This window comes from Ambystoma mexicanum, chromosome 1p (assembly GCF_040938575.1).
Source record: "Ambystoma mexicanum isolate Mex_15411 chromosome 1p, UKY_AmexF1_1, whole genome shotgun sequence".
NCBI classification, from domain to species: domain Eukaryota; kingdom Metazoa; phylum Chordata; class Amphibia; order Caudata; family Ambystomatidae; genus Ambystoma; species Ambystoma mexicanum.
Window position 1 is genome coordinate 402,473,160 of NC_090921.1, and position 25,138 is coordinate 402,498,297.

Genomic DNA, 25,138 nt, shown 5'->3' on the forward strand with positions numbered 1-25,138 from the left:
GGCCCAGACGAGGAAACCACCGCCCGGAGCCCCGCCCGATCATAGCCAAGATACTGTGCTACAGAGACAGAGAAAAGATTCTTGAATACTACAGGAAAGGTGCAACAATTTCTAGAGCTTCGGCGACCATCACGGCATACCCAGATTATACATTCCAGGTACAAACGCGACGCCTGAACTTCGTGTCGGTCAAGAGACGGTTGCGAGACTCCAATCTGAAGTACAGGCTGCTCTATCCAGCGAGGCTCAGGGTCCTACATGGTGGCAAAGCGCTCTTCTTTGAGACTCCAGAGCAAGCGGCCAGGTGGTTGGACGGAATAAACTGTCCAGATGAAGCAACAGACCGAGAGTTGGAGGAGAATGATAAGTGAACTGCTGTTTTCCGTTTAAAAAAGGGTTCCGGGAATGATGGGTTGACACGGGAGGACACTTCAATATAGGGCGCGATCTAAGTGGGCAGGAGAGCCCAAGCCTGATATAGCGAGAGGAGGGGGGGCATAGTATAATTACCGAAGGTTGGGATGACAACAGACAACTGGCGGTGAAAAACAAGAGTGCGCTGCAAATAAAACATGGGAGCAATACCGTAGACTGCAACTTCACCCCCATAGGGTAGTTTAGGTAGGATATTTTAGTGTAATATCCACCTGCAGCGACCATCACACCGGCAACGGCAGAATGGAGGACGATAAGCAGGGGAGCCGCCTGAGATCCAGGGATGGAGCTGGGCAAAAGTTGGGGGGGTAGGAAGTTAGGAGGGGGCAGTTGGGGGTGTTGCAGGGGGAGTTTGGTTTGGGGGAGGGAAGTGGGGGGTGGAGGGAATAACAGATGATACAGGAGCACAGCACGGGACGTCTACAAACACAACTAAATCTGCACAAGAAAAGAATGGGGAGAAGGGTGGGCGGAGTAGGATATAGCTGAAATGGGGGACCTAAGAATTGTGACCTGGAATGTACGGGGGTTAAACACTTATATTAAGCGCAACAAAGTTATGATGTATCTACACCGGCAAAAGATGGATATAGCAATGCTACAGGAAACCCACTTAACTAAAGATAAACTAGAGTTGATGAAGAGGAAGTAGAAAGGGACCACAATAGGAGCCACATACTCAGTATTTGCTAGGAGGGTCCTTATATGGATTGCGCCCCAAGTCCCGTTCAAATTGTTGCGACAGGAAGTAAGAGAAGAAGGGAGAATGGTGCTGGTAAAAGGGATGGTGGGTAATAAAATGGTCAACCTGATTAATATCTATGCAATGATACCGCACCTCATCTCAGGAATCCGTAAACCATTGTTAGCCCATCGGTCATAGTTGGGGGGGGGGGACTTTAACTGCACACTAGACCCCAAGATGGATAGATCAGCTGACAAAATAACCAAGGCTAGCCCGGCGACAAAGGCCCTGACCACATTTATACGAGATTTCCAGCTCACTGAAATATGGAGGAAGCTTCACCCCGATTGCAGGGGGTACTCCCATTATGCAGCCCCGCATGACTTATACACCAGGTTAGACTCCATACTAGTGTCTAGTTCCATGGTGGAGCAGATTAAGTATGCGCAGTACAAAGCGGCAGTGCTATCAGACCACCTGCCTCTGACGGTGACATGGCAGATCTCGCAGCCTAGGCCCAGGATACCGACATGGAAACTTCGAGCTGAAGCTCTTAAAGATACCATGTTCATGGAAGACCTAAGAAAAGCAGAACAGGAGTACTTTGAACTAAATGATGTAAGTGTTGAGTCAGCTGGCACGCTCTGGGAAGCATTTAAGGTGGTGATAGGGGGGGCAGCAATATCAAAGTCAACTGGGCTACTGAGTGGCATAACGGCAGACCTACAATCCACAGAAAGGGAGATTGAGGATAAGATGCAAGAGAGACCGGACTCCCCGGAAAAGACAGAGGTGATAAGACACCTCACTGAAAAATGTAAATCCGACAGGGAGAGATTATGTAACCTCAACTATAGAAAATATATAGAGAGACAACATGCAGAAGGGGATAAACCAGGCGGATTACTAGCCTGGTTGTGTAAGAGTGAGACCCCAAGACAGGTGATGCGAGAGATGCGCCGCAAGGACGGCATACTCGAAGTTACACTAGAAGGGGTGAATGAGCAGAGATACTATTGTAAATTATTACCGATAAAATAGAGGCAGAGGAAATTGATACAAACAAAGTGCTGGAAGACATCATCCTGCCCAGGCTCGAGGTAGCCGATAGGCAAAGTCTTGAGGCACCACTGGATTGGAGGTACTGGAATACGTAATCCGTAACCTACCCACCAATAAGGCACCAGGGGCCGATGGCCTCCAAAGTGAATTTTATAAGACATATATGGTAGACCTGCTTCCACCACTGTTGGCTATGCTAAATGAGGCGTTTGAACATGGCAGGCTGCCAGAAACTCTGAGGGAAGCGGTCATCATCCCGCTTCGCAAGCCGGGTAAAATAGACACTGACTGCGGATCTTATAGACCGTTGTCGATGTTAAATCAGGACAGCAAGATCCTTACCGCGATGATGGCAAACAGATTGAAATCACTAATCAGCGCCCTGATACACCATGACGAAACGGGATATGTCCCCCTGCGGAGCATTTCTGATAATCTTAAGAGATTGCACCATGTTATAGACAAGACCGCTGGAAGCTCCCAAGAACTGGCGATAGTCTCACTAGACGCAGTCAAGGCTTTTGACTCTGTTAAGTGGTCCTGCTACTAGCGGTCCTTAAGAAGTTTAGGAAAGGACCGGTGTACTTGCAGTGGGGGAAATTATTGTATAGTGCGCCAATTGCCAGAGTCCGGACAGGGTCGGTGGTCTCGGAAAGGTGGACACTAGGCAGAGGAACTAGACAAAGCTGCCCCTGGTCCCAGATGCTGTTTATTCTAGCGCTGCAGCAACTGGCAGCATTCCACAGATACCAATATGGGGAGGTGGGCATTACAACGAAAGGCGGACAGCACCCGATATCATTGTATGCGGATGACATGCTATTGTATCGGAGATACCCTGAAGAAAACTTACAATATATACTAGAGGTACTAGATCGATATGCACTACTATCAAGTATAACGGTAAACCCACAGAAGTCCATGATATTCCCACTAGGGAGATATATGAGAATGCCTCAAGATACGCTACCAGTGTTACAGATTGAGTGAGAAGTAGACACCTTTAGATACCTGGGGATAAAAGTGCATCACAGGGTTGAAGATGAACACAACAATAATACAGAGAAAGCAGTAGAGGGGATTGAACGCAGTATGACATTCTGGACAAGGTTGCCTCCAACCATGATGGGGAGGACGGCATTGCTTAAAATGATAGTATTGCCCAGGCTGCTATACAATTTTGCAAATGTTCCGTATTTAATACCTAAATGTTTTTTCAATAGACTCCATACCATGTGTAGAGGGTTCATCTGGCGTAACATTAGGAATCGGGTAGCCCTATGGAAATTACAAAACCCACACGATCAGGCGGGTATTAAACTACCCAAATTTGAAGTGTAGTACCTAGTGGGCCAATTGCAATATGTAGCTAGATGGCTTTTTGATGACACCACATCAGAGTCCAGACTATTGAGGACGGAATGTACACCATATTTCCTGAATGAATGGATGTGGGTAACGGAGCCACCGGAAAGTAGAAGAGCGGCATTACTGACCCTGGGAAAGAAGATCTGGCATAGGACCTGTGTAAAGTTGGGATGCCGGACACCGTGCTCCCCGCAGGTCCCTCTGGTGACACTGCAGGGGATAGACGACCAACTAAGATACGGCATAAGGGAACACTGGGAACTGGTAGGGGTGACAACAGTACGGGATGTGTGGCAAGGAGGTGAAAGAATAGCGTTTGATAGCTTAAGAGAGGACATAGGTCTAAAAAGCGGGCAGAATATCACGTATGTGAGGCTGATGGCAATGCTAATAAAGACATTGTCAGAGGTAGAACTGGCCCAGCAGCCGGACGAGGCCATAGAAATGTTCCAAGCAATGTCAGACGGGGGTCACAAGGTCTCCAGAATTTACGAATTATTGATGTCTAAAGTGGGAAAAAGGGGTGGTTCAGACGAGGCGAAACTGGGAAGAGGAAAGTGGGGAGACAATAAGTGATGGTCTATGGGAAAGGATGCAAGGGTACCACAAAAAAGTGTCTAGGAACCCCCGATTAAAACAGATTCAACCGTATATCACTCAGAGCATATATGACCCCCAAGAGAATTGCTAAATTTGCAGATGCGGTTACACAGCGATGCCCGAAATGTGGGGTGGAAAATGCCGGGATGGTACACATGTTTTGGGCTTCTCCCGAAACAGCGAGATACTGGAGGGAAATAGCAGACCGACTGGCTACTAAAGGGATCGAACTGGTGGTAGACTCCTTGTGGGCATGTATGGTGGGGGGCTTCCTTAGACCACACAAACTCAAGCATGTGTGCAAGCTCAAAGATCTGACCTATATTTTAGCAAAACGAAGGATAGCCATGGGATGAAACGCTCAGGTGAGACCCAATGTAGATAATTGGTGGAGGGACCTCCTGCAGTTGGCGGAGGCTGAAACAGTGGTCTGGAGGGAGGCAGCATGTAGAGGGGGTGAAGACGAAGCAGAAACATTGATGGCATGGCAGCATTTAATTGCATCACTGACGGGCCTGGGACCCGACGAATTGGACACGGATAGCTCCCATGGATTATGGAGAAGAGACAGTTGTGGACTAGTGGACCGTGTTGGCCCCTTATAGAGACTTTAAAGGGGGGGAACAAAAGGTGGGGTGTTCGGGTTTGAGTAGTTCATGCACCATGTTAAGGTGCACTGTTTGTTATGAAACTAATAAAATGTTTACAAAAAAAAAAACCTTAGTGTCACCTTTGACTCCTCTCTCTCCTGCTCTCTTCAGATCGCGTACCTTGCCAACAAGGCCCACTATCAGCTGCACCTCCTCAGAGGAATTCTCCCTTTCCTCACCATTCCCCAGAAAATCAATGTCTCCAGAGCTCTGGTCCTCTATAGGCTGGACTATTGCAATGCCTAGCCCCTGTGGCCATCGGCCCTCTTTCCTCATACCCTACACCTCCTTTCACTTGACCTCTCCACTTAACCCTGCACTTCCCTTCCCACCCTAGTGCTTCGCTTTCATACAGACCTGCGCCTACCCCCCCCCCACTCGCGCTTCTTGTTACTGCACTTACACGATCCGAATATCACAAGGCCTAGTCGGAACATTGTTATCTTTCTCCCTTGTCCCCTCCACCCCCTTTTTTGTCTTGTGGCGCCTTGAAAATCATTTGTTTTACAGGCACCTTACAAATATCCAATAAATAAATAAATAAATAATGTTAAGTAAATAAACACAGGTCTGAATATTTGTCAAAAACACAGGAGGAAATTGAGCAGGAGTTGAGCATAAAACCTTGGTTGGTCAGAGTTTTAGTGGTGAGAAATGACAAGGTGATCCCGTCTTTGAGATCAACTATATAGGTGACAAGACATTATAGTGTATTTCCAACCATCATATTTCTCAGAATCAGTTCAAATGAGTCACACACAGTACCAAATTCCCAGAAGTATTTTCAGTCTCCAGAACTATGACTTGTTGCTGTGGGAAAGCAATAGTACTGATGGTGATTTAATGTTTTGTAATCATCCTGTGAAATCTTTGCTATGTGATGTGGTGGAGTTTTTCACTACTGCAGTACCGATGGAACTGGATCAGGACTCTGCAGCAAGTGGATCCTAACCTCAAAGCAAAATGATTATGTCAGTGCCAGATAAACTCTTGTGGGTGATCTTGCCAATGTTCGATCAATCCGGAGCCCCCTTTGTCAAATCGGGTTGGCACAGACACTGACTATCTCCTCAGCCATATCTTTGTGACTGTGTCAGGTTAGTCTAGGTCATTCAGTAAAAGAAGCATGAACTTGCCTCCTGTTCCTTTCCCACTGAAATGTGACTACAGCCGTCTACGAGCAAGTTGAGGACTTTGAAACAATCGGGTGCTATCTTTGATATGAAACAGACAGTGCGTGAAACAGTTCATATCTCCAGTATGCCATAGAGTTCCACTCTTACCGATAACCTTCACTACTGAATCTTTCGCTAGCAGTCTATTCTGTGATATGTGTTAAAACAGGACCCATAGTGATCTTAGATACAGTATGGCATAAAATACACATGCGCTCGCTGTGTGGGTATTTACGGGGCACAAGAAACAGGCATTGAATGGATCAGTTGCCGAAAGCTCCCTCCTGCAATGGATGCACATGAAATTGGTAGTATGCGGCATGTGGCGCACAAAGCAGATTTTTTAACCAATCAAAATTCGTAATGGATACTAAGAAAACACTTAAAAAAATGTAAAAAAAATCTGCCTCAAAACTTTCTGTCCCAAAATAGGCAGCAGCGAAGTAGTACAGCAATTCCCAATGCCTGATGGGCACAAAAACAGGAACTGTAAGCGTGATTGCTGACACAGGCAGGAGGCATGGCTGGTGCACACAGAGGCGCATGTGCACGGGCCGGTAAATCTAAAGTTTACAAGTAGAAGCAATTCTTTGGAGTCACCCTTTTATGATCCATGTGTGGATTGCAAGCTGTCAACCAGTTGAGAAAGCAGGAAAGCAGAAAGTTAGAGATTGACACATGCTCTTCAGTTGCACCGCTCACCGTGCATTATCTTTTCTTTGGTCTTTTAACACTTTGACCATGGATTAGAACCTACAATATGTCAATGCCATCTAGTGCTCAATGATAATGCCAGGTCAGTCCACTCTGATAACAATCTTAAGGAAAAAAACATAGCTTGTCCAGTCAAGAGACCAACCACTCTAATGCATTTTGCCTCAGTCACTTTACAGCACTTGTTTAAACAGCTGAAAAGGGGGCATGATATTGCATGCCTATCCTATTTTTGATAGAGGGGATTGTGTAGCAGAAAAGACAGAGAAGCGGCTATTAACACCCCTCCTTAGTTCATTCTATCATCTTGAATATAAAAAAATCCAGCTTTAGTCATAGGTTAATGGAAAGCAAAAATACTTAATACAAAACGAGAAAGAACAGAACCGAAACCTTTAAAGTCTGATTTTTTTTCACGAATGTTCCACAGACACAATTATGCAAAGGTACAGAAGAGGAACAGTTTTTGTTTTTTTCAACAAACTCTGTTTTCAGTTCTCATTTTAAAAGTGCCAATACATGGCAGAACAGATGGTACAGAAGGAATTATGATGCAGAAACCACATCTCACGTTTAGTTCTACAACATGCGACTTGTATGGGTGTGACATACTAGGGAAGACAATAGAGTGGAACCACTCCACCATCAGAGATTTGAACAACTTACAAGAAAAACACATGCCAAGAAGTTACATTGTCCAAGTTGTCTGGGTAGATGCAAGGGCACAACTGGCAAGTCAGTGAGCCATTCACAAGCCCCATAGGTCGGTACTATTACTATGAAACTAACCAGTTAAAAGGCAGCTACACTTGTATCTCTGCTCAAAGGAGCAAATTACTAAACAGTGATAAAATGAACACATTTGATGTCTGCTTACCATATGTGTGCTAGAAGGTTCTGAGGAAGGCATGACTGAATAAAGATGTCTTTCACTTCATGGCCGCTCACAAAGCCATCCTTATCCAGATCAGTGTTTAAAAAGATATCGTCGTACCGCAGTTTGTCTGCCGCTGGAACCACCCAATTCGCAACAGGCTAGAAAACAAAAAAACGAATAAGTCAGCCCTGAAGATCATACTTAAAGAGGTATTACAATCCACCTCAAAATTTCAGAATTCCTTGTAGCCATGTTCCGCAGCAGGTCTGGGTTGAATCCATAATTTTGCACATGTGTAGAAGCAACTCACTGTGACATTGCAAACTCTTAATTTTACCCTAAAGAAAAATAAAGAATGACCCAGCATAATAGCATGACATTCAACTGAAAAGGACGTTCAACCATGCTTAACATTAGATGTCCAAATGCATCTCTTGCATATGCTCGGGAATGCACCAGTCACACAGGAAATGAATTCATAGCAACATTGGACTAGCTCTGCAACAAATCAGAGTAAGGGCACACATCTCAAGTGCATCTAGGAGGCTACAGTAAACCTTCTTGGAGACAATCTTATAGGTCAAGTTTACTACAAGAGATTTAGCCTGCACCTCAAAGCCACTACACTCTTACTCACTTGGTGAACCGCCCTGACACTCCCACCTCCCCTTGTAAGTGCTCCACTGCTTCTAAGCTAGGTTTGCATTTTTTTTTTATAAACACCTTACATACATGAATCCATACAATGGAACAACCACATTCTATAGACTGGCATTTTCCAAAGATACTTTGACTCAGATAATGATATTCAAACAGCCTTCAATCGGAGGTCATCAAAGTCAGGCTGATCAACTTCTGAAAAACAGATGAGTGCATTTATGTGACAGGGTCCTGGACTGAACTCTGTCACGAGGGGGATGGGGAACCCCTCTCAAACTGGGACAAGGTGCTGTAGGGAAGGCATGGTATCACAAGTATGACACTGGCAAAATGGAAACAATTTGTAAAATCTTTATTGAAAATGTTGGGGTCGGAGAAACTCCTATCGATATGATGGTAATGTTAAAGGTATTTATATCATGCACCGTCACCAACAGAGTTGGTCCCCAAGCATATCTGTAACAAGAGGGCGGGGGGGTTAGGTTAGTCGGGTGACGAGAGAATAGGAGAGTCAGAGGAGCGGTGTGCTGTTGGCGGCTTCAGTTTGGTTTCCATTGTGCGCTGAACTTTGGTATCGGAGTGAGTTCTTGTGTGCTGTTGATGCAGTTTATGTGGTGTTTGTTGCAGTGTGGTGATGTGTGTGCGGTTTGCTGGCCGAAAGATGGTTGTGTGGGTTTTCGGGTGAATTAGGTAAGCAGAGATTTTAAGTTGTGTTAGGGGGTTGTATATCCTGGTTCTGGCCGATCTTGTTCTATTTAAGTAGCATTCCTGTGGGTACGCTTAGTAGCTGGTTACGTTTCTTGGCCATCTAACCGTTAGATTAGATGTCACGGTGCGTTCCTAGTTGTGTTGTATGGATCTTAGGTTGGTGGGGATGGTTATGTCGAGTCTCCCCCTTCTGGTGTTGCTGCTGTGGATTGTCCGCCCCCTATTCCCTAGCTGTCTATATTGACAGTGGTCTGCCTGGCTTGGGCCTGATTTGGGCCAGGGTACTATTGATGAATAGTCTTTGACCTTCCGTCTTGGTCCAACTATGTATTTGGTCATTAGTGTCATCCTGTTATGGCTAACTCTCAGTTTGTGGTTTGATACGTCATAGAATGTCTTCCTTAGATTCTGTATGTGTTGATAGATTGTTGTGGTCCGGGATCCGTGTCTTCACTCAACATTGTTATCTGGTATGTGTGTGCCCCTGTGGGTGTTGTTCTGGTTATGCAGTGAAGAGCCACAATTTGCGCAGTTTCCTGAATAGAAGGTGGTTTCTTGTGTCGAGTATATTCTTCACTAAGTCATTCCACATTTCTGGTGTGAGGTGAGAGAAAGAGGATCCTCTGAGTTTTCGCTTGTTGTAGGGTTTTGGTTCCAGGTGAATGTCGTTGCTTGATCTGAGAGTTCTTGTTGGATGATGTAGGTGTAATTTGTCTCTCAGGAATTCTGTGCCCTGGATCTGGATTGCCCTGTGCGTGATGCACATCGATTTGAATTTGGTTCATTTTTTTATTGGTAGCCAATGTAGTGTTTTTTGCGCAGGAGTGATGTGTTTTTTGATAGTTTGAGGAGCAGTCTGGCTGCCACATTTTGCATACGTTGTAGTTTTATTAGAAGTCGTTCAGGCGTACCCCAGTATAGGCTATTGGCGTAATCTACTCTGGACATGACGAGAGCGATGATGGTTAGTGTTTTGGTGGCATATGATAGCAACATATGATAGCAACGATAGGATCCTTTTTGACGCTTGCAGTAGAAAGAGTATAGCGTTTACTTGGGGCTCTAGGCTCAGTTTGTTGTCCATCATGACTCCCAGGTTTTTTACAGTCGACGATGGGGCTAGGGTTGTACCGAATTCCCTTAGCCAGGGGATGTAGTGGTTGTCTCCTCTGTTTTTTGTGATGGTCATTATTTCTGTTTTGGCCAGGTTGGGTTTGAGGTAGTTAGGGTTCATCCAGTTGAATACATCACAAAGGAAGTTCTCAAGTGTTGTGTTTTCTTCTTGAGGGTCTTGTATTTTAAATACTATGGGTGTAGTTGTAGCAGGTGAGGCTGTGTCTTTTGATTATTTTGATCGAGCCGAGAAAGGTAGAGGATGAATAATAGCAGCGAGAAGGATGATCCTTGTGGTACGCCGCATGTGGATTCTCTTGTGTTGCATTTGAAAGATTTTATCTATATAGTTTCTGTTCTGTTTGTTAGGAAGGATTTGATCCACAGTAGGGCGGTGTCTGTTATTCCCAATCATTTCAGTCTCATGATGAGGATGTTGTGGTTTACTGTGTCGAATGCCGCCGAGAGGTCTAGAAGTATCAAGGCCGTACAGTTGTCTGAGTCAGCTTTTAGGTCATCCCATATTGAGAGGAGAGCTGATTCCGCTCCTCTCATTGGTCTGAAACCAATTTGTGCCTGGTCTAGTAGGCAGAGCTTTTCTATTAATTCTTGGGTTGTTTTGCCTATGTACGTTTCGAGCAATTTAGCTGTATACAGGATGTTGGAGATGGGTCTGTAGTTGGAAAGGTCCTCTATTTCCAGCTGTGTCTTTGACTAGCGATCAGATGTACGTTGATTTGAAGGATTGTGGCACTTTCCCTGTTGAGATTGAAAGGTTGAGGACATTCCCGTGGTATTCCATGGGGGTTCCTTGTGTAAGGATTGATCTGTATATGTCCGGTGGGCAGGGATCCTCAGGAGAACTTGTTTTGTTGCTTTGATTTACCAGTTTGACGAAAGTCTCCACTGATATTTCGGGGAAGTTTCGTAGTTTATTACGGCGTTCGTCGTAAGGGTCGGTGGGATCTGTAGTCCGATCACATGGTCTGTGTTGTTGGATGGTAATGATTTTGTTTTTTAAGTGGCCTTCTAGGTCATTGCGCAGTTTCATCGATGGTATTGGTGTGTTGTTGCAGCCTGGTGAATTTTTTATTTAATTTATGATTTTGAAGAGTTCTTTTTGGGTGTACGGTGCTGTGAGGATTCGGTTTTCGTAATTTTTGCTTTTTGTATTTCATTTTTGTAGGCATGATATGTTGTTGAAATTTAAGTTTATTTCCTGCGTCAATTGTGGTCCTCCAGTCTAGTTCTACATTTTTTGTTTTCATGACGCTCAGTAGTGGGGTGAACCATTTTGCCTTTGCTCTTTTACTTGAAGGGGTGAAAGGTTTTTCGTTTGCGATTTTGTTGATCGTTGATGTGATCCAGTTGTGGAGTAGAGCTACTTTTTTGTCTAGGTCGGCTTCTTCCATAATTGTTGCTTGTGGTTTGCGGAGTCTAATTAGGTTAGAGTTTTTTTATGGTTCTCCAATTCCTTTTCATGCTGATCGGTAATTCGCTTCAGAGTATTTGGATTGGGGGTGCTGTGATTATTTATTTAAATGTATATAGCGCACAGCGGCCCTGAGGCATCGTGGCGCATGTTACATGCAGATCTTTGGATTAAAGGTTTTACATTTTACAGCAATTGGAGAATAGTTCAGGTAGTATGACATTGGTGCCTGTTCCTTGATTACAGTGGAACAATGTGGCAGTAATGATCATGCAGTGCAGGCAGTTGAGGATAGTCGGTTAGTTAAACAGTTTCGTTTTAAGCATTTTATGGAAGACAGTGTAGGATTTTTCATTTCTGAGTGCAGAGGGGAGGGCATTCCAGTTCTTAGGTGCTAGGTGTTGGAAGCTGGCGCCTCCTGTAATGAGATTTTTATTTGGCGAAAATTGCGTTAAGTGTGTGCCCAGCTGAGTTGGTTGCTCCTTTGACTAGCTTTTGTAGATTCATTGCTGCTAGTTGGCTTATTAGAGATTTTTGTGTGGTTGTGGTTTCCTCATCGAACCAGATATTGAAATCTCCAAGGACGATCTGATGATTGTGCTTGATGGCTAGGGTTGTGATTGCTTCCACCATGGTGTCCACGAAGTTCGCATCGTATGTTGGTGGTTTGTATATCATTATGAATTTCAGGTTTGTTTTGGGGTTTACTGATAGGCGTAGGATTAGGGATTTGCGTTTATCGATGTTTAACGGGTCTTCCAGTTTCATAGCCAGGTGTTCCTTGAGGATGATTGCCAGTCCCCCACCTCTTTTGGTTTTTCTGTTTACTTGGATGCATTTGAAGTTATCAGGCAGGCAGTTGTTGAGGGTGATCTTGTAGTCATCTAGCCATGTTTCAGTTATAAATAGGATGTTGATACCCCCGTCACATGATAGGTTGTAGATGTCAGTGGCATGCTTGGACATCGATCTTGCGTTGATTAAATTGCAATGGATCTTTTGGGTGTGGTTTTGTTTACTAGTTGTTCCTTGTTTTGGTTTATAATTGTTGAGTCGAGGTGTTTCCGTATTGACATTGATTGTGTGAAGATTAAGATCAGCGAAGGCAGCTTCTTCTTTGAAGCGGTCTGCTATATTGGTAGCTTGGCTGTTCAATCGCAGTGCTTCTCTAGTGGTACCGATTGGTTGAAGATCAGCGAAAGCTTCTTCATTGAATCAGTCCGTTAGGTTAGTGGTTGGGTTGTCGTTTACTAGAGCTTTGTCTTGTGTGGTCTGTTGTGGATATCGATAGTGCTCTTCTGTTCTTGTGATGAATGGAGTGAGGGGGGTTGGAGTCTTCCTACTCTCTTCTAGGGTACTCCTGTCTTTTTTCCGGTTGTTTGGAGTGATTCTTTATTTGTCTTGAGGTATCAGTGTTGTTGATGTATCAAGATTCTGTGGTTGTCTCGAGGTAAATTGTAAGATATAACGATTTTTCTCTTACAGTGTTAGTTCTGATGGTAGCATTGTTTGGTGGGGTGTTTCCTGTATTCAATGTTGTTTCTACTAGGGACAATTGGTTTTGTTTGACCGTATTTATTGTTACATGAACAAGCTCTCTTTGTCAGCGTCCATTTCTGCGTAGAGGCATTTTGGTTCTCGATGCATAATTCACAGGGCAGGTGGTCGTCAGTAGTGGAGAGTATTGGTGTTTCCTCTAATGATTATATTAGGTTTCTATCGGGTGCCGTCTGTCCTTTCGTCAGTGGGTTAGGTGTTTCCCTAACCTAGGCACTGTCCGGGGGGTGTTGGGATTGTTTGTCTGGTGGTATAGGACTCAGCAGGGTCATTATTGATGGAGTGCTAGGCTAGTAGTCAAAGCTATCACAACGTGGAGCAGGCCAGTGATGACATTATCATCATATTGTGGGCCAGTTTAGCATGCACAATACTATTAAAGTGTGGAGCAGCCTATCAACCACAACACTACCAACACTACCACAGTGTGGAGCAGGTCACCAATGACAATATTATCAGTGTGGTGTTGTACAGTGAGAAAGGCCCACACTTAACAATGCAATTTGAGTACAACACCAAGCATAGCTAGATTTGAGAGTCCTGTATAGTGGGAGAAAGGGTTACACCTAACAATGTAATTTGAGTACAAGACTAAACACAACTCGAGCCTACACCAAACAATGCAATACGAGTACAACACCAAGCACAACTAGATTTGAGACTCCTATATAGTGGGGGAAAGGCCTACCCCTAGCAATCCAGTTTGAGTACAAGACTAAACACAGCTAGATTTGAGAGCTCTGTATAGTTGGAGAGAGGGAGGCAGAGGGAGCTAGTCACAGTATTGTATAGGTGTATTTAAGTTTGCTAAATGTTCGAGTTTCCAGGGTAGAGTAGTTGCTCTACTCCCCACCTATGTCACTCCTACCGTACTGGTCGCTGCTGGTTGACAGCTGGCTACTGGCTCCCCCTGCCGACACCTGCAGACAAGGGTCCTTAGCAGCAGGGGCTGCCGGGCAGAGGGCTGCCATGGGAGTGTCACTTATGACCAGTTGTCCAATCAGGGATGGTGGGCGGGTTGGGAGGCAGGATGGGAAGCACCGACGGGGAAATGGATGCTGGAAAGGGGGGTAGGGAAGAGGTGCATACGGGCACTGGTGCTGGAAACAGGGCCCAAAATTTGAAAAGTTAGAGGCCCAGGAGGGTCTCTCTATGCCTTGTGCTCACCTGATTTCAATGCGTTTCAAATAAACAAGCACGGTGCTAGCAGGTCGCTACACCAAACGCTAGTCGTGCAATGCCCAATCAGGGATGGTGGGCGGGCTGGGAGTCGGGGATGGGAAGCACCGACGGTGAAATGGATGCAGCGGAGGGTGCTAGGGAAGGGTTGCAAACGGGCACTGGGAGCTGGAAACAGGGCCCAACATTTTTAAAGTTAGCGGCCCAGGAGGGTCTCTCTATGCCTTGCACTCACCTGATTTCAATGGGTTTCAAAATGATAATTTATTTCTATCGCACCCATGGACAAGTGATTCAGTATTCTGCCCTATAACTAAGATAGGAGTAGTCTCGAACTTGAAACTAGCAGAGTCTGTCAAATCAAAATGGCATATGCTAACAAAAAACTAATGCCTGCCATACCTTGTACAAAAAGTGTAAAAAAAAGCAATGTATGCAAAGGAAAAATCAGTGTTCAAAAGAATAAAGGAAGTTGAACTAGCTCTCCTCCTCAAGTTAAACCTCATCGAGTAACACTGTCCTCGAAGGCAGGATGATGCATTCTGGCTTAACACTCTAAGCCTATGTAATGCACTGCCCCCTCCCCTTCCCCTCTGTACTTTTCCCCTTCCCCCTCCCCTGCACTTGCGCAATCTCAATGTCACCTAGTAGGATCGTTTTCTCTGTCTTCCCTCCGTTCCCCCTCCCTTGCCTCGTCGCGCCTTGAAACACTTGTGTATAGGTGCGTTATAAATGCCATATCATACCACATCATATCATAAGCCGTTCCAAACCATGGATTGAGCCCCACCTGGCCATCAACGATAAAGTCTCATTCTGACTTAAAATTGTATTCCAACGTAAAGTTCACAAAGGTCCCCCCCTCTGCCGGGCTCAGACCTTACAGCACACAGTTCACGTAGGTCTCCCTCTGCCGGGCTAAGACCTTACATGTCGCAATTCAACACAAGCTTATCGGGGCTCCCTTCCTCAAGCGTATCTTAATTCGGCTCTCCCTCAATCGGGCTTGTACCCCTTTCGGATGTCGAATACTTTCAAATGTGTGTGGCTCTTACAGACCACTGCAGGAACACTTTGATTCAAAATTCATGTTTTACTCTTGCTTAATTCACTTTCGCTTTATAGCTTCAAACAATTTACTTTTCACAGAGACTTTCGAATGGGCTACTTTCCTTCACCCACCACTCTGTTACTTAGTATCGCTGATCCCACAGCTGCCTTTTACTTCAAAGTTCAGTCGAGATCGGTCTTTCTTCGCGTCTCACCCACACGTGTGCCTTGTTTACTTATGATACGATGTTGCTACTTCATTCGCTTTGACACACACCAGCCTCAGGTCGCTTGCTAACTCACCGGCTTTGTGCGCTTCTTTCTTGTTTTGCTATTTCCAATTCACGAGTCAAGGTTAGTACCACAGGCGTGGCCTTGCTGCCCCAACTCTGCCGTTCACCCAGGAGGGTCGCTGGCATCCTGGTAACCCAATGCAATCGTCGCTTGTGGGATCTGGCTTTCTCCATGTGTCATTCGGGGTTTGGCGGCAATGACCTCCAAAAAGGAACCCTTGGGGTATTCGACCCGCTGCTCTCGTACTTTGGTCCGTTGCTCTGCTCCAGTAGGTGTGCCTTTGTCCCGGAATTTCTGCTCGTACTTGTGTTCGGCCTGGCTCAGAGTGTGTCTTGAGGTGTGGCCTTTTATTCGGGTGAAGAGAGGTAACTGGTATCAGGTGTATGCACTTGGGGTAAAGTGCCTGACTGTGCCTGAACCAATTAACGGGACATGTCCATTACGATGTGAGAGAGTTAGTCTGGTTACTCTCAGTCACTCTCTTCTTCTACCCATTGTTTGTGTAAAAAGGGGGCGGGGGAAGAAAGTTCGGACTTCAGAAAATCCTACAAAATAGGATGGGGTAGATGAACCAAAAAGGGGGAATACTACGTCTTATCAGCTATCTCACCCCCACTCCCCAAATTTCCCTCACCCAGGTGATCCTCCCGCAATGGTCATTCCCAGGAACTGGATCCAAAAGCGATGTCTGTGTCCTGGCCACCTGGATGACAAGTCCCTGAGCACTAGCGGGCGAGACACCCTTTGGTATCTCACAGTGCCCAGCAGAGCGAAAGCTGGAGTCAGCTCTGTCCCAGAGGTCGGGAGTGGGAGGTGGTGGGGCAAGACCCTGAAAACCCCTCCTGTGCCAAAAATGTCAGTACCACTTTCTGTCACACAAGGCCTCCCAGTACATGTTATGGACAGTGTTTTTTTCGCCTGTGTGTTTCTGGACTACAAGGGAAGGGTTGGGGATAAGAGGGTCTATTTAAAGCTTTGCACCTGGGGAATGAATAGCCACATATTGGCTACAGAGGCAGGTGAAAGCTGGAACAAGTGGGTGGCAGGAACTAAACTAGAAAGAGAGCATTATAAAAGGAGAGTGAATGAGAGTGTGTGGGTCGCATGGGCGTGGTCAGGAGGCAAATCGAGATACCAGGCAGAGTACAGACAGTGGAGCAGATTACTAAACTGTTTGTGGCAGAGTTGGTGTAGAGTGCAGGTAAGATGTTGGTAATGAAGGAGTGGTACTATGTTCGTAAGTTTGAAGCTGTAAATGTGGGAGTGTATGTGATAGGGATAGGAAGGGTGAGGAAATGGGTGTGTGGAGAAACTAGGAAAGGGATGTGTTGAGAGGTGACTGGGAACACAGAGGTGAGAGGAACAGAAGAAGATAGAAGAGGAGAGGTCAGGAGGGTGTGAGAAAAGGTGGAGGAGGGAGAGGGGCTAGCGAGAGTAGAGAGGAGGGCGAAGGAGTAGTGGAGACAGGTAAAGGAAAGACAGAATAAGAAACATGTCATTCCCATTGAGCAGTCCTAGAGTGTGTTAGATTAGGGACCCCTGATACAATTCTAAAATCAATCCTGGTGGGCAGATTTTAGGAGACCACACCAGTTACGGTGAAAAGGGAGACTCAGAGTTTAGCCAAAACCCAATCAAGGTGGGGCGGAGAGCAGTCAAGGCTTAGTCTCAGAAGAGTGTGAGGTGGTCATTTGGCCCAATCAGTCCACACACAGGAGAACACACTATAATTCAATTTAGAAAGTCAGTTATAAAAATACAGTTATGTATTTAGGCCCTTAATGCACACTAAGAAATGAAGCCAGCATGTAGTAATATCACAAAACCATATAACAAATATATACATTCACCAGTAGGTTCACTTATAATACATCACAAAATAACTAAGCAGGTGAAACAGGTAAGTGCTCAGATGGGGTAGGTAAAATGATTAGAACCAGTCACAAGTACAATTCACTCTACTTCAAGTCCTAGTCAAGCCCTAATCTGTACGGAGCCTAGTGCCCAAAATTCGCAGGTCCCAATACAAGGTTTCTCTCAGGAATGGATTCCCTAAAGAGATGCAATGGGCTTGTGGTGGTGATTCAAAGCAGTTCCAAACTATTTCAAAGTTCAGAAAGAATTTGTCAGAAGACAGGTAAGTTCCCCTCTCTTGCAGACCCAAGGAACCCAGGAGCAGGAGACTTGACCCAGGTTCGACGACCAAAGGTAAGAGGGAGATGAGGGACAATGGGCTTTGGACCCAATGTTATCCTATGGAGGACAGGTGGGGGTAGGCACAGGTATGCTTACTTATCCACCCCCACTGACTGATTTCCTCAGGGGTCAAGATGGATTGTCTGGGGGTCACTGGGAACACAGTCCGCGGTCCTTTGTTTAATTGATTGAGAGGTGCCCAAGGTTGAGGGATCTTCTGGTCCCGTGCAACTTCATGATGCAAGCTCAGTCAATGAAGAAAAGCATACTTTTGTGATGCAGACCTCTTCAGGACACTTCACGGGATGGAGGAGTTCCAGCGACGATCAAAGTTTGCAGGTGACAACAGGCGTCCTGTTGCAGCTCGCTTCTCCCGTTGTGTCTGTGCTGTGAGCATGTGAGATGTGGAATGTTGGATGCAGAATGCTGAGTGAGTGTTTTCCTTTGAGTGTTCTGTGAATGTCAATTGAGGTGGGCTGCCTGGATGAAAGGGTGCCAGTGGATGTCTCTTTATGTCTTTAACCTAATGTACTTAGCTTTGTACCTGTAGACCTGATCCTGTAACACTAACAAGAACCTAAATAAAAAAGTTACTCACTCGAGGCTGCAGACTCATCATGACAAGGAAAGCACATCCTTAGAGCGGAATGGCAAACAGAAGATAAGAGACATTCACTAGACCCCTGTCCCATCAGCCATATCTCTCCCACTCTTCCCCCCTCTATCCCTCTCTATCCCCCTCGATCCCCCTTGACCACCCCCTGCATCGCCCCTCCCAGGGGCAGTTGTGTCAGTCTGCAAGAAGCAGTGATTGGGCCAAAGAGGGACATCAGTCCTGCAATGGGCAGGAAAACAGTGTCTGCGAGAGAAAACGCATGGTCCATCTCGTGGTCTGCACAGAGAGGGGGAAAAGATCCACTGGAACCCTCTCATCCAGGTAGCAGGTGGGCTGGGACCGTTGAGTTACTGTGGCACAGCAGGGGCGAAAGGAGGCGGTCACAGTAGTGAACCCAGTTGTTGTGCCATGATAAGGATCATCTGGGCGGTCTTTGGCTCCACATTGTTGCTCAGCATATTTACAGGTTTGGTAGTACATTAATGTAGGGCTGTGAGATTATTCCTGATGTTTTGCTTGGGGGATATTAAGAACTGTACCCATTCCGGTGGTTCATTTCAAGATGTTTGTAGTGAGGGGGATAAGTGCTATTATTAGAGCTTTTCCTGTTCAAGTTGTGTTGTCTTCGGCTGGCCCATTTGTGTGATAGCTGTGATGGAAGGCCTGTTGCGATCTTAAGAACTGTTAATGTATGCACACTTTTGCCAATGGAGTGGGTGAGAGCATGTGAGTAGTGTGTATGGGTTGATGTAGCCTCCGTATTAGAAGTGACAGAATTTAACAAATGTATGTTTTGCGTTTAATAATGTTTTGCCTCCACAGGACCAAACAATTTTACAGACTTTGTAGCTCAGGACTTGGAAAGAGCAGGGAATTTCTTAATTTACCAGGTTATTTGGCTGCTCATTTACTGCACATTGTTTTGGCGAGGTTGCATGTATATTTGTCTTGTTTTGTAAACTTAGCTGGTGTCCTAGCAGCCAGTTAGAATTGTGTGTGTAGCGCAGTGTCCGCTATTTTGAGCCAAAACCTGTCATTGGGCTGTCCAGGGGTGTTCGACATCCATGAGTGTTGGGGTTGGGGCGTTGGGCACGCAGGAAGTTACGGTCATTGGGGGGGAGGGGTTATACCCAGATATATGTGGCATTGAACACTTGTAGGTGTGACAGTGGTCAGGTTTGTGATTATGGCCAAGCGGATGATGTATCTTTAGTCTTTGACATTAGGTGTACAATTATTGCATCACCCTCAGGCCGACTTTAGGCCGAAAGGCACAGCCTTGAACTAGTAGTGCTGACCCTGTGAATGGAGATGTGGAAGTAGCTGTCCTGCAGGTCCAAAGACATTACAAAATCTCCTTGGTGACCATCCGTTACTTTTGAGACAAAGTACTTGAGACAACGTAGATCCAGAATCAGCCTCCAACCCCCTGTCTTTGGAATCTGGAATATTCTCCGGCGCCCCACAGCTGCTGGGGACGGGCTATTTCGCCCCTTTCAGCGACATGAACCGCACCTCCTGCAGAAGCTGGGGCCCGCGTAGTTCTTGCCGCTGAATCGGAGGGATACGAGGACACCTCCAAGGTGTGCACCTGTCCCAGAGCCTCCAGAACCAATCTGTCCATGGTGATCTTTTCCCACTCGCTGACTAACTCCGCCAGCTGGCCTCCAACTGGGGTGCGCAAGTGGGAGCCAGAGCCATGGCCAGTTCAGGCCTGCTTGGGGAGAGTTGTTCGGCCTTGCAAACGATGCCGCCACTGACCTCCGCTGCCTTGAGAGCACCCCCTGTACGCTTCCTGGGTGGAAGAGCGTGAATGTTGTCTGTTAGGGGCACTATAACCTTTTGAAGATCTTTGTGGATTTCCTCTGGAGGAGCAAAAGGACGAGGATCGTGGCTGTTGCAAAGTTCTGAGGAAGCGTGCCGTCTTTGTGTCTGTCTTTATCGCCTGTAAAGACTTGTCGACTGCCTTTCCAAAGATGTTTTCTCCATCGAACGGCATATCCAGCACCTTAGTCTGAATGTCCTGGTGGAAGTTTGTATCCTTCAAATCAACACTGACGGCGCAGAGACACCTCGTTCACCATCTGGTGGAAACTTGTGCCCACGATGTCTACCGCCACCGTGATGGCGTGATCGGGGGCCACTTCCCCTTCCTGAAAGAGTTCCAGTGCCTCACCCTTCTGGTCTTCGAGCAGGAAGTCCAAGATAGGGCCCAGCTTATACCAGAGTTCATGGTCATAACGGGACAAAATGGCTAAAGTGTTTGCTGCCTTGATGGTAGAGTCTACTGTGTAAATTTCCCTCTTGCCAAATCGCATCCAGCTTCTTCCCCTCCTCGCCTGGAAGTACCATGGCTGCCGATGACGTGTTCACTGAGCGTTTCCTAGCCAGGGCCGATACCACGGAATCCGGTGAGGGCTCAGACATTAGGCACCTGGGAGCTGAATCTAGCACCCTGTACTTCTTTTCCAATCTGTCCCGCTTGGTTGGGGCCATACTTTGATTTTTCATTAAGGCTAGGCCCTCCTTCCAGATGTCCAGGAAGGGAATGGACATGGTCTTTCTCCTCGACTTGGCTCGTTGGTACAGGAAACCCTACTTCGTCTCCTCGGGAACCAACTGAAACAGTTCCGAAGCCCTCGACATGACTGAATAGAAAGATCCAACTTCCTCCAGAGGGTGGCCATATGGGGCTACTCTGCGTGTGGAGTCTCCCTGTCAGCTGCAATGAAATCGATGTCTTCATCGGTACCTGAATCGTGGTAGTTGTGTCCGTGCCTGTGTCCGTGTGCGGATCCGGGGCTCCGGTAGGGGTAATTTCATGATGAGGTGGGGGTGTCAGAGGGGTTGGATAATGGCGAGAACCGTGCCCCCTAGGACTTTATCTTCCGCAGGAGAGAGCTTACCTTCAGAGGTTTTGGGGGTTCAGGACCCGATGGAGGCATCCTTTGCTGGATTTCGGTAACCAGTGTGTGTAGGGTTGATAGAATGTCCAGAGACACGTCCCTAGGTGTAGGGGTAAACGGAGCCAGCGGAACGGGATCCAGATTGATGAGTCTCTTCTTCCGCACAGGGGATTGAGGTCCTCCTCCAGGTCCTCCCTTTTGTGGTCTAAGCAGCACCCATCGTGCAGATCGTTGTCTTCGTCGGTACTGGAGTAGATCTGCCTGGACGTTGTTGACATTGATGACGTAGCGCTCGTGGTCACCTTCGTCGACGGTCCCGTCGTCGACTCCGATGACTTGGCCTGGTGTGAAGCCTTAGCTGGCATCGACGAGTCCTCCCTGGACTTTTCCCTTGATGGATTATCCGCAGACCCACAGTTTGGACGGGGTTATTGACTTCGTCTTAGAAGATGCTCCTTTCATTGGTAGGCTCACTGTGGAGAATGACGGCAAACGCCTTTGTCCGAATCGGGACCCGCATCAGCGGCAAACCCAGCGGAGCAAGTGTCACAGAGCTTGGCCTTCTCTTGGACCCCGCAGGCGGGGTGTCCTCAAAGGATCCCGACCTCCTCCTGGAGGGAGAACGCTCCTTGGACAGGACCGTCCTGGATGAGGCTTGACCCTGCCACGAGGCTGCGCCAGTCGCCTTGCTCTACTTGAACCACGCAGTCTGCTGTATCCGTCTTTTTGAGTTTTCCTGGAGAAACCACAGCACAACTCGCATCCCTCCTCATCGTGGTCCTGATGCAGACAGTATAAGCACTTATGGTGCCGCTCCTCCACGTAGATGTTTCGAAAACCACACTTTGTGCACAGCTTGAAGAGGCTTCGGCCTTCCTTCTTCTCTTCAGCATGTTGAAAAAGGCGCAGCGTAGGCCCCAGGTCAGGCCTTCTCGAAACTTCGATGATCCGACGGTCGATGGCGATCTTCTTCACCAGAAGCGGAGCCCCGCTGCCGGCCTCTGTCCTTCATCGAAAACGATAAAGCAAACATTGGTCAAAATTCTATTTTGTGAAAGAATTCACAAAAACATTAAATTAACCTGGAGAGCAACTTTAGGACTACCAACACTGAAGCGTGTGGTACAAATCTGAAGATGGCCCCCAGGGGTGGAGCTTAGGGAGAGGACCGTCATTGGATGGGGCAGTAAGACCCAGAGGACAGTGATTGGTTGGTTTAGAGGAGAAATAAAAGTGAAAATTAAACTGTTTTTTTCTTTTACAGAGTATTCCCAGCCTGACGACTGGGAATATTCATGAGCGTGTGAATCCATGCCAGACCCCATGCTGGAGTACCTGCCTTGAAATATATTGTGTCTTTATTAAAGTGTAATTGGGTTTTGCTTTCCCTGCTTTGCTTAGAACATTCTAAAATAGTTATTGAGTGTTCATACTTCTGAGTAACTTGATGCCACTACAGAAAGTATGAGTTGTTTTACTAGCTCTGAACTGAGTTCTAAAAATGTCATGTTGCAAGGTGTATACTTGTGACAGGGTTGGTTTATTATGTGATTTCATAAATGAGTGTTACTGCATGACTGGCCGGGTCAACTAACCTTAAAATACTGATTGTATTCTAAAAGTCTATCTAACCTGGTCTTATTCCCCAAGAATAGTGTATATTACTATCCTCAGTACATACCCTTAGGTGCGACTCACCTTGACTTGCTTCTGTATATAAGGCTATATACCTTGGTTTGCATACCATAGGTATTGAGTGGGTTTTTATGATCATGTTTATATGATGCGATAGTACTTACCCAAGAATTATCTTGGTCTACTTATATCTAAATAAACCCTTTATTTTTAGAATACATAGTGTTTCTTTGGACCATATTTATGCTACAATTTCTTTGTACCAAGCTACAGCCCTCTCTCGCTCCTAGGATAGGTTTGGCTGCTCTGTCCATGCTTCCACATTCTCAGATGGTACAGCGTTATACTAAGAGTGGAGTTTATGTACTGCCTCACATGTATGGTTTCATGAAGACTTTAGTTGGACTTTAGAAAAACTGTCCTAACAGTCTGCTAAGGTGCCTGAATGGAACCAGTTCCCACTGAGGGGCTGGCTGTCCCGATTGGACTGCCACCCCCCTCCTTTCTGTAAACTGCAGGAAGAGTTTGCAGATGAATGAATGGGAAATCCTAATAAAAGGTGAGGTTCCTGATTCCGAAGGCAAGTCGACCACTAGAACAGAAGATCCGAAGAGGACGACGACCAGAGACGCTGGCAGACCCTTCCATTAACTCTGAAGACACCACTGCTGTCCTGACACCCGTTTTCTAATCGACAGAGGCGTTCCGAAGAGGACTCCTTCCCTTTGGATGGTGGGACCAACTAGCCATAAAACGAGCTGCAGAAAGAGCCAACCCTCAACATGCTGTGACCTTCCAGGGCTGCCAACCGCAAATACCAGGAGACCGCCCACCCAATTGCAGTGCATCGTCTCTCAGAACTTTGGTGAACTCCAGTTGGACCTCCAGTGGCAAGATCCCCCTCCTTAAAGTCCCCTCAGCAGAGAGCAGAACTGCAAAATCGAGGCTGATCAACCCAGCAGTAACCATTCACTGCTGGAGCTTGTAAAACGGTGCAGAAACTGCAGACCAACGTGAGAGGTTGAAGAATTCCTTGCTGAGGGTCCTTTCTCATGACTGCTACTGTGACATCCCTTCCAGGGTCCCTCCTTTCGTCACCAGACTGCGGAAACAGGAGACCAGGTCCATCGCTGCTGCACCAGAAAGAATCCAGCTGCATTTTCTTCAGTAAACCTAAGGTACTGTGGGGCTCAAGGTAGTACTTCCCTCAAGTCGAATTGTCGCTCCTGTGACAGGAGTGCGATAAAGGAGTTTGGGTGTTCACCCATACCCATTTCCTAGGCTTAACAGTTCGTGCACCCATAGGGAGTTCTTTCCAAGGTCCCTATTAACTTTTCTATTCCACTAAAGCATTCTATTTAAAGTAACTAAAACGTTGCCTTTTCTGCTGCTGCATAAGACTTTGCACCCCTCCTCAATTTACTTTGATTAACTCTCAACTAGTTAGGGATTGGACTGCTAAGGCATTAGAATCGTTAAATGTGTTACCAAGAAGTAGATTGCTGTTGCTAGTGCTGAATAACCCAATTTTCCTTCCAACAGACCTTTGTCTGAGTGTCTTTACAAATGAATGAAACTGTCATTTAACTATGCAAATTGATGGTGCAAGCTGCTACTATTTAAGCAGTCACCTCAAAAAGTGTTGCTTATGTTTTCTATTTGTTATGGCTAGTCTAAAATAATATTTACTTACCTTGCTGTGTGTACATAAAATAAAAGTATATTTTACTATAACCTCCAGTGTGTACGAGTTTCTTTGGGCTAATGTATTGACTGTTCATTGTACTTCACGACAGCTCAAATCCTCCTCATAAAATAAGCTGGGCTGCTCTGCCATTCTACCAAACCTTTGGGTAGTATAGACTTATATTAAGAGTTTGGGCCTGTGTACCAAGGGATAGTTTTATAGAGTCTCACCTGAAGGTAGACATTGGGAAAACTCCCCTAACACGAGCCAAAGCACAAAGTGAGCACAGCAAATTCAGGAGCCCCAGAAGTAACCCCAGAGAAAATAGAATACAGGGGGTTAACATACCCGTATCAACTCCTGCCCCCACCCACATAGGGCTTAACAGGTGTTAGGTCCATGCCCTATCTCTCTCCCTTGCCTCACCATGATCAGTGGAGTTGTGGTCAAGCCCCTAGGTGGTGGGATTGGGAGAGTAACTCCTAAGAACACTACTTCTACTTTTCTTAACTTCTAAAACAATTACAAATTTCCTACTT

At 46.2% G+C, this 25,138-nt stretch overlaps 1 protein-coding gene across 10 annotated transcripts in view; it reads right to left on the reverse strand.

Annotated features, from left to right (window-relative positions):
• Window positions 1-25,138, reverse strand: part of EPS15L1 (epidermal growth factor receptor pathway substrate 15 like 1) — a 2,005,341-nt gene that overhangs the window by 1,268,145 nt on the left and 712,058 nt on the right. For all 10 annotated transcript variants that reach the window (XM_069649173.1, XM_069649176.1, XM_069649175.1 and 7 more), the window contains one exon: window positions 7,567-7,724. In XM_069649173.1, the coding sequence (XP_069505274.1) occupies window positions 7,567-7,724 (158 nt within the window). The remainder of the gene's footprint in view (window positions 1-7,566; window positions 7,725-25,138) is intronic.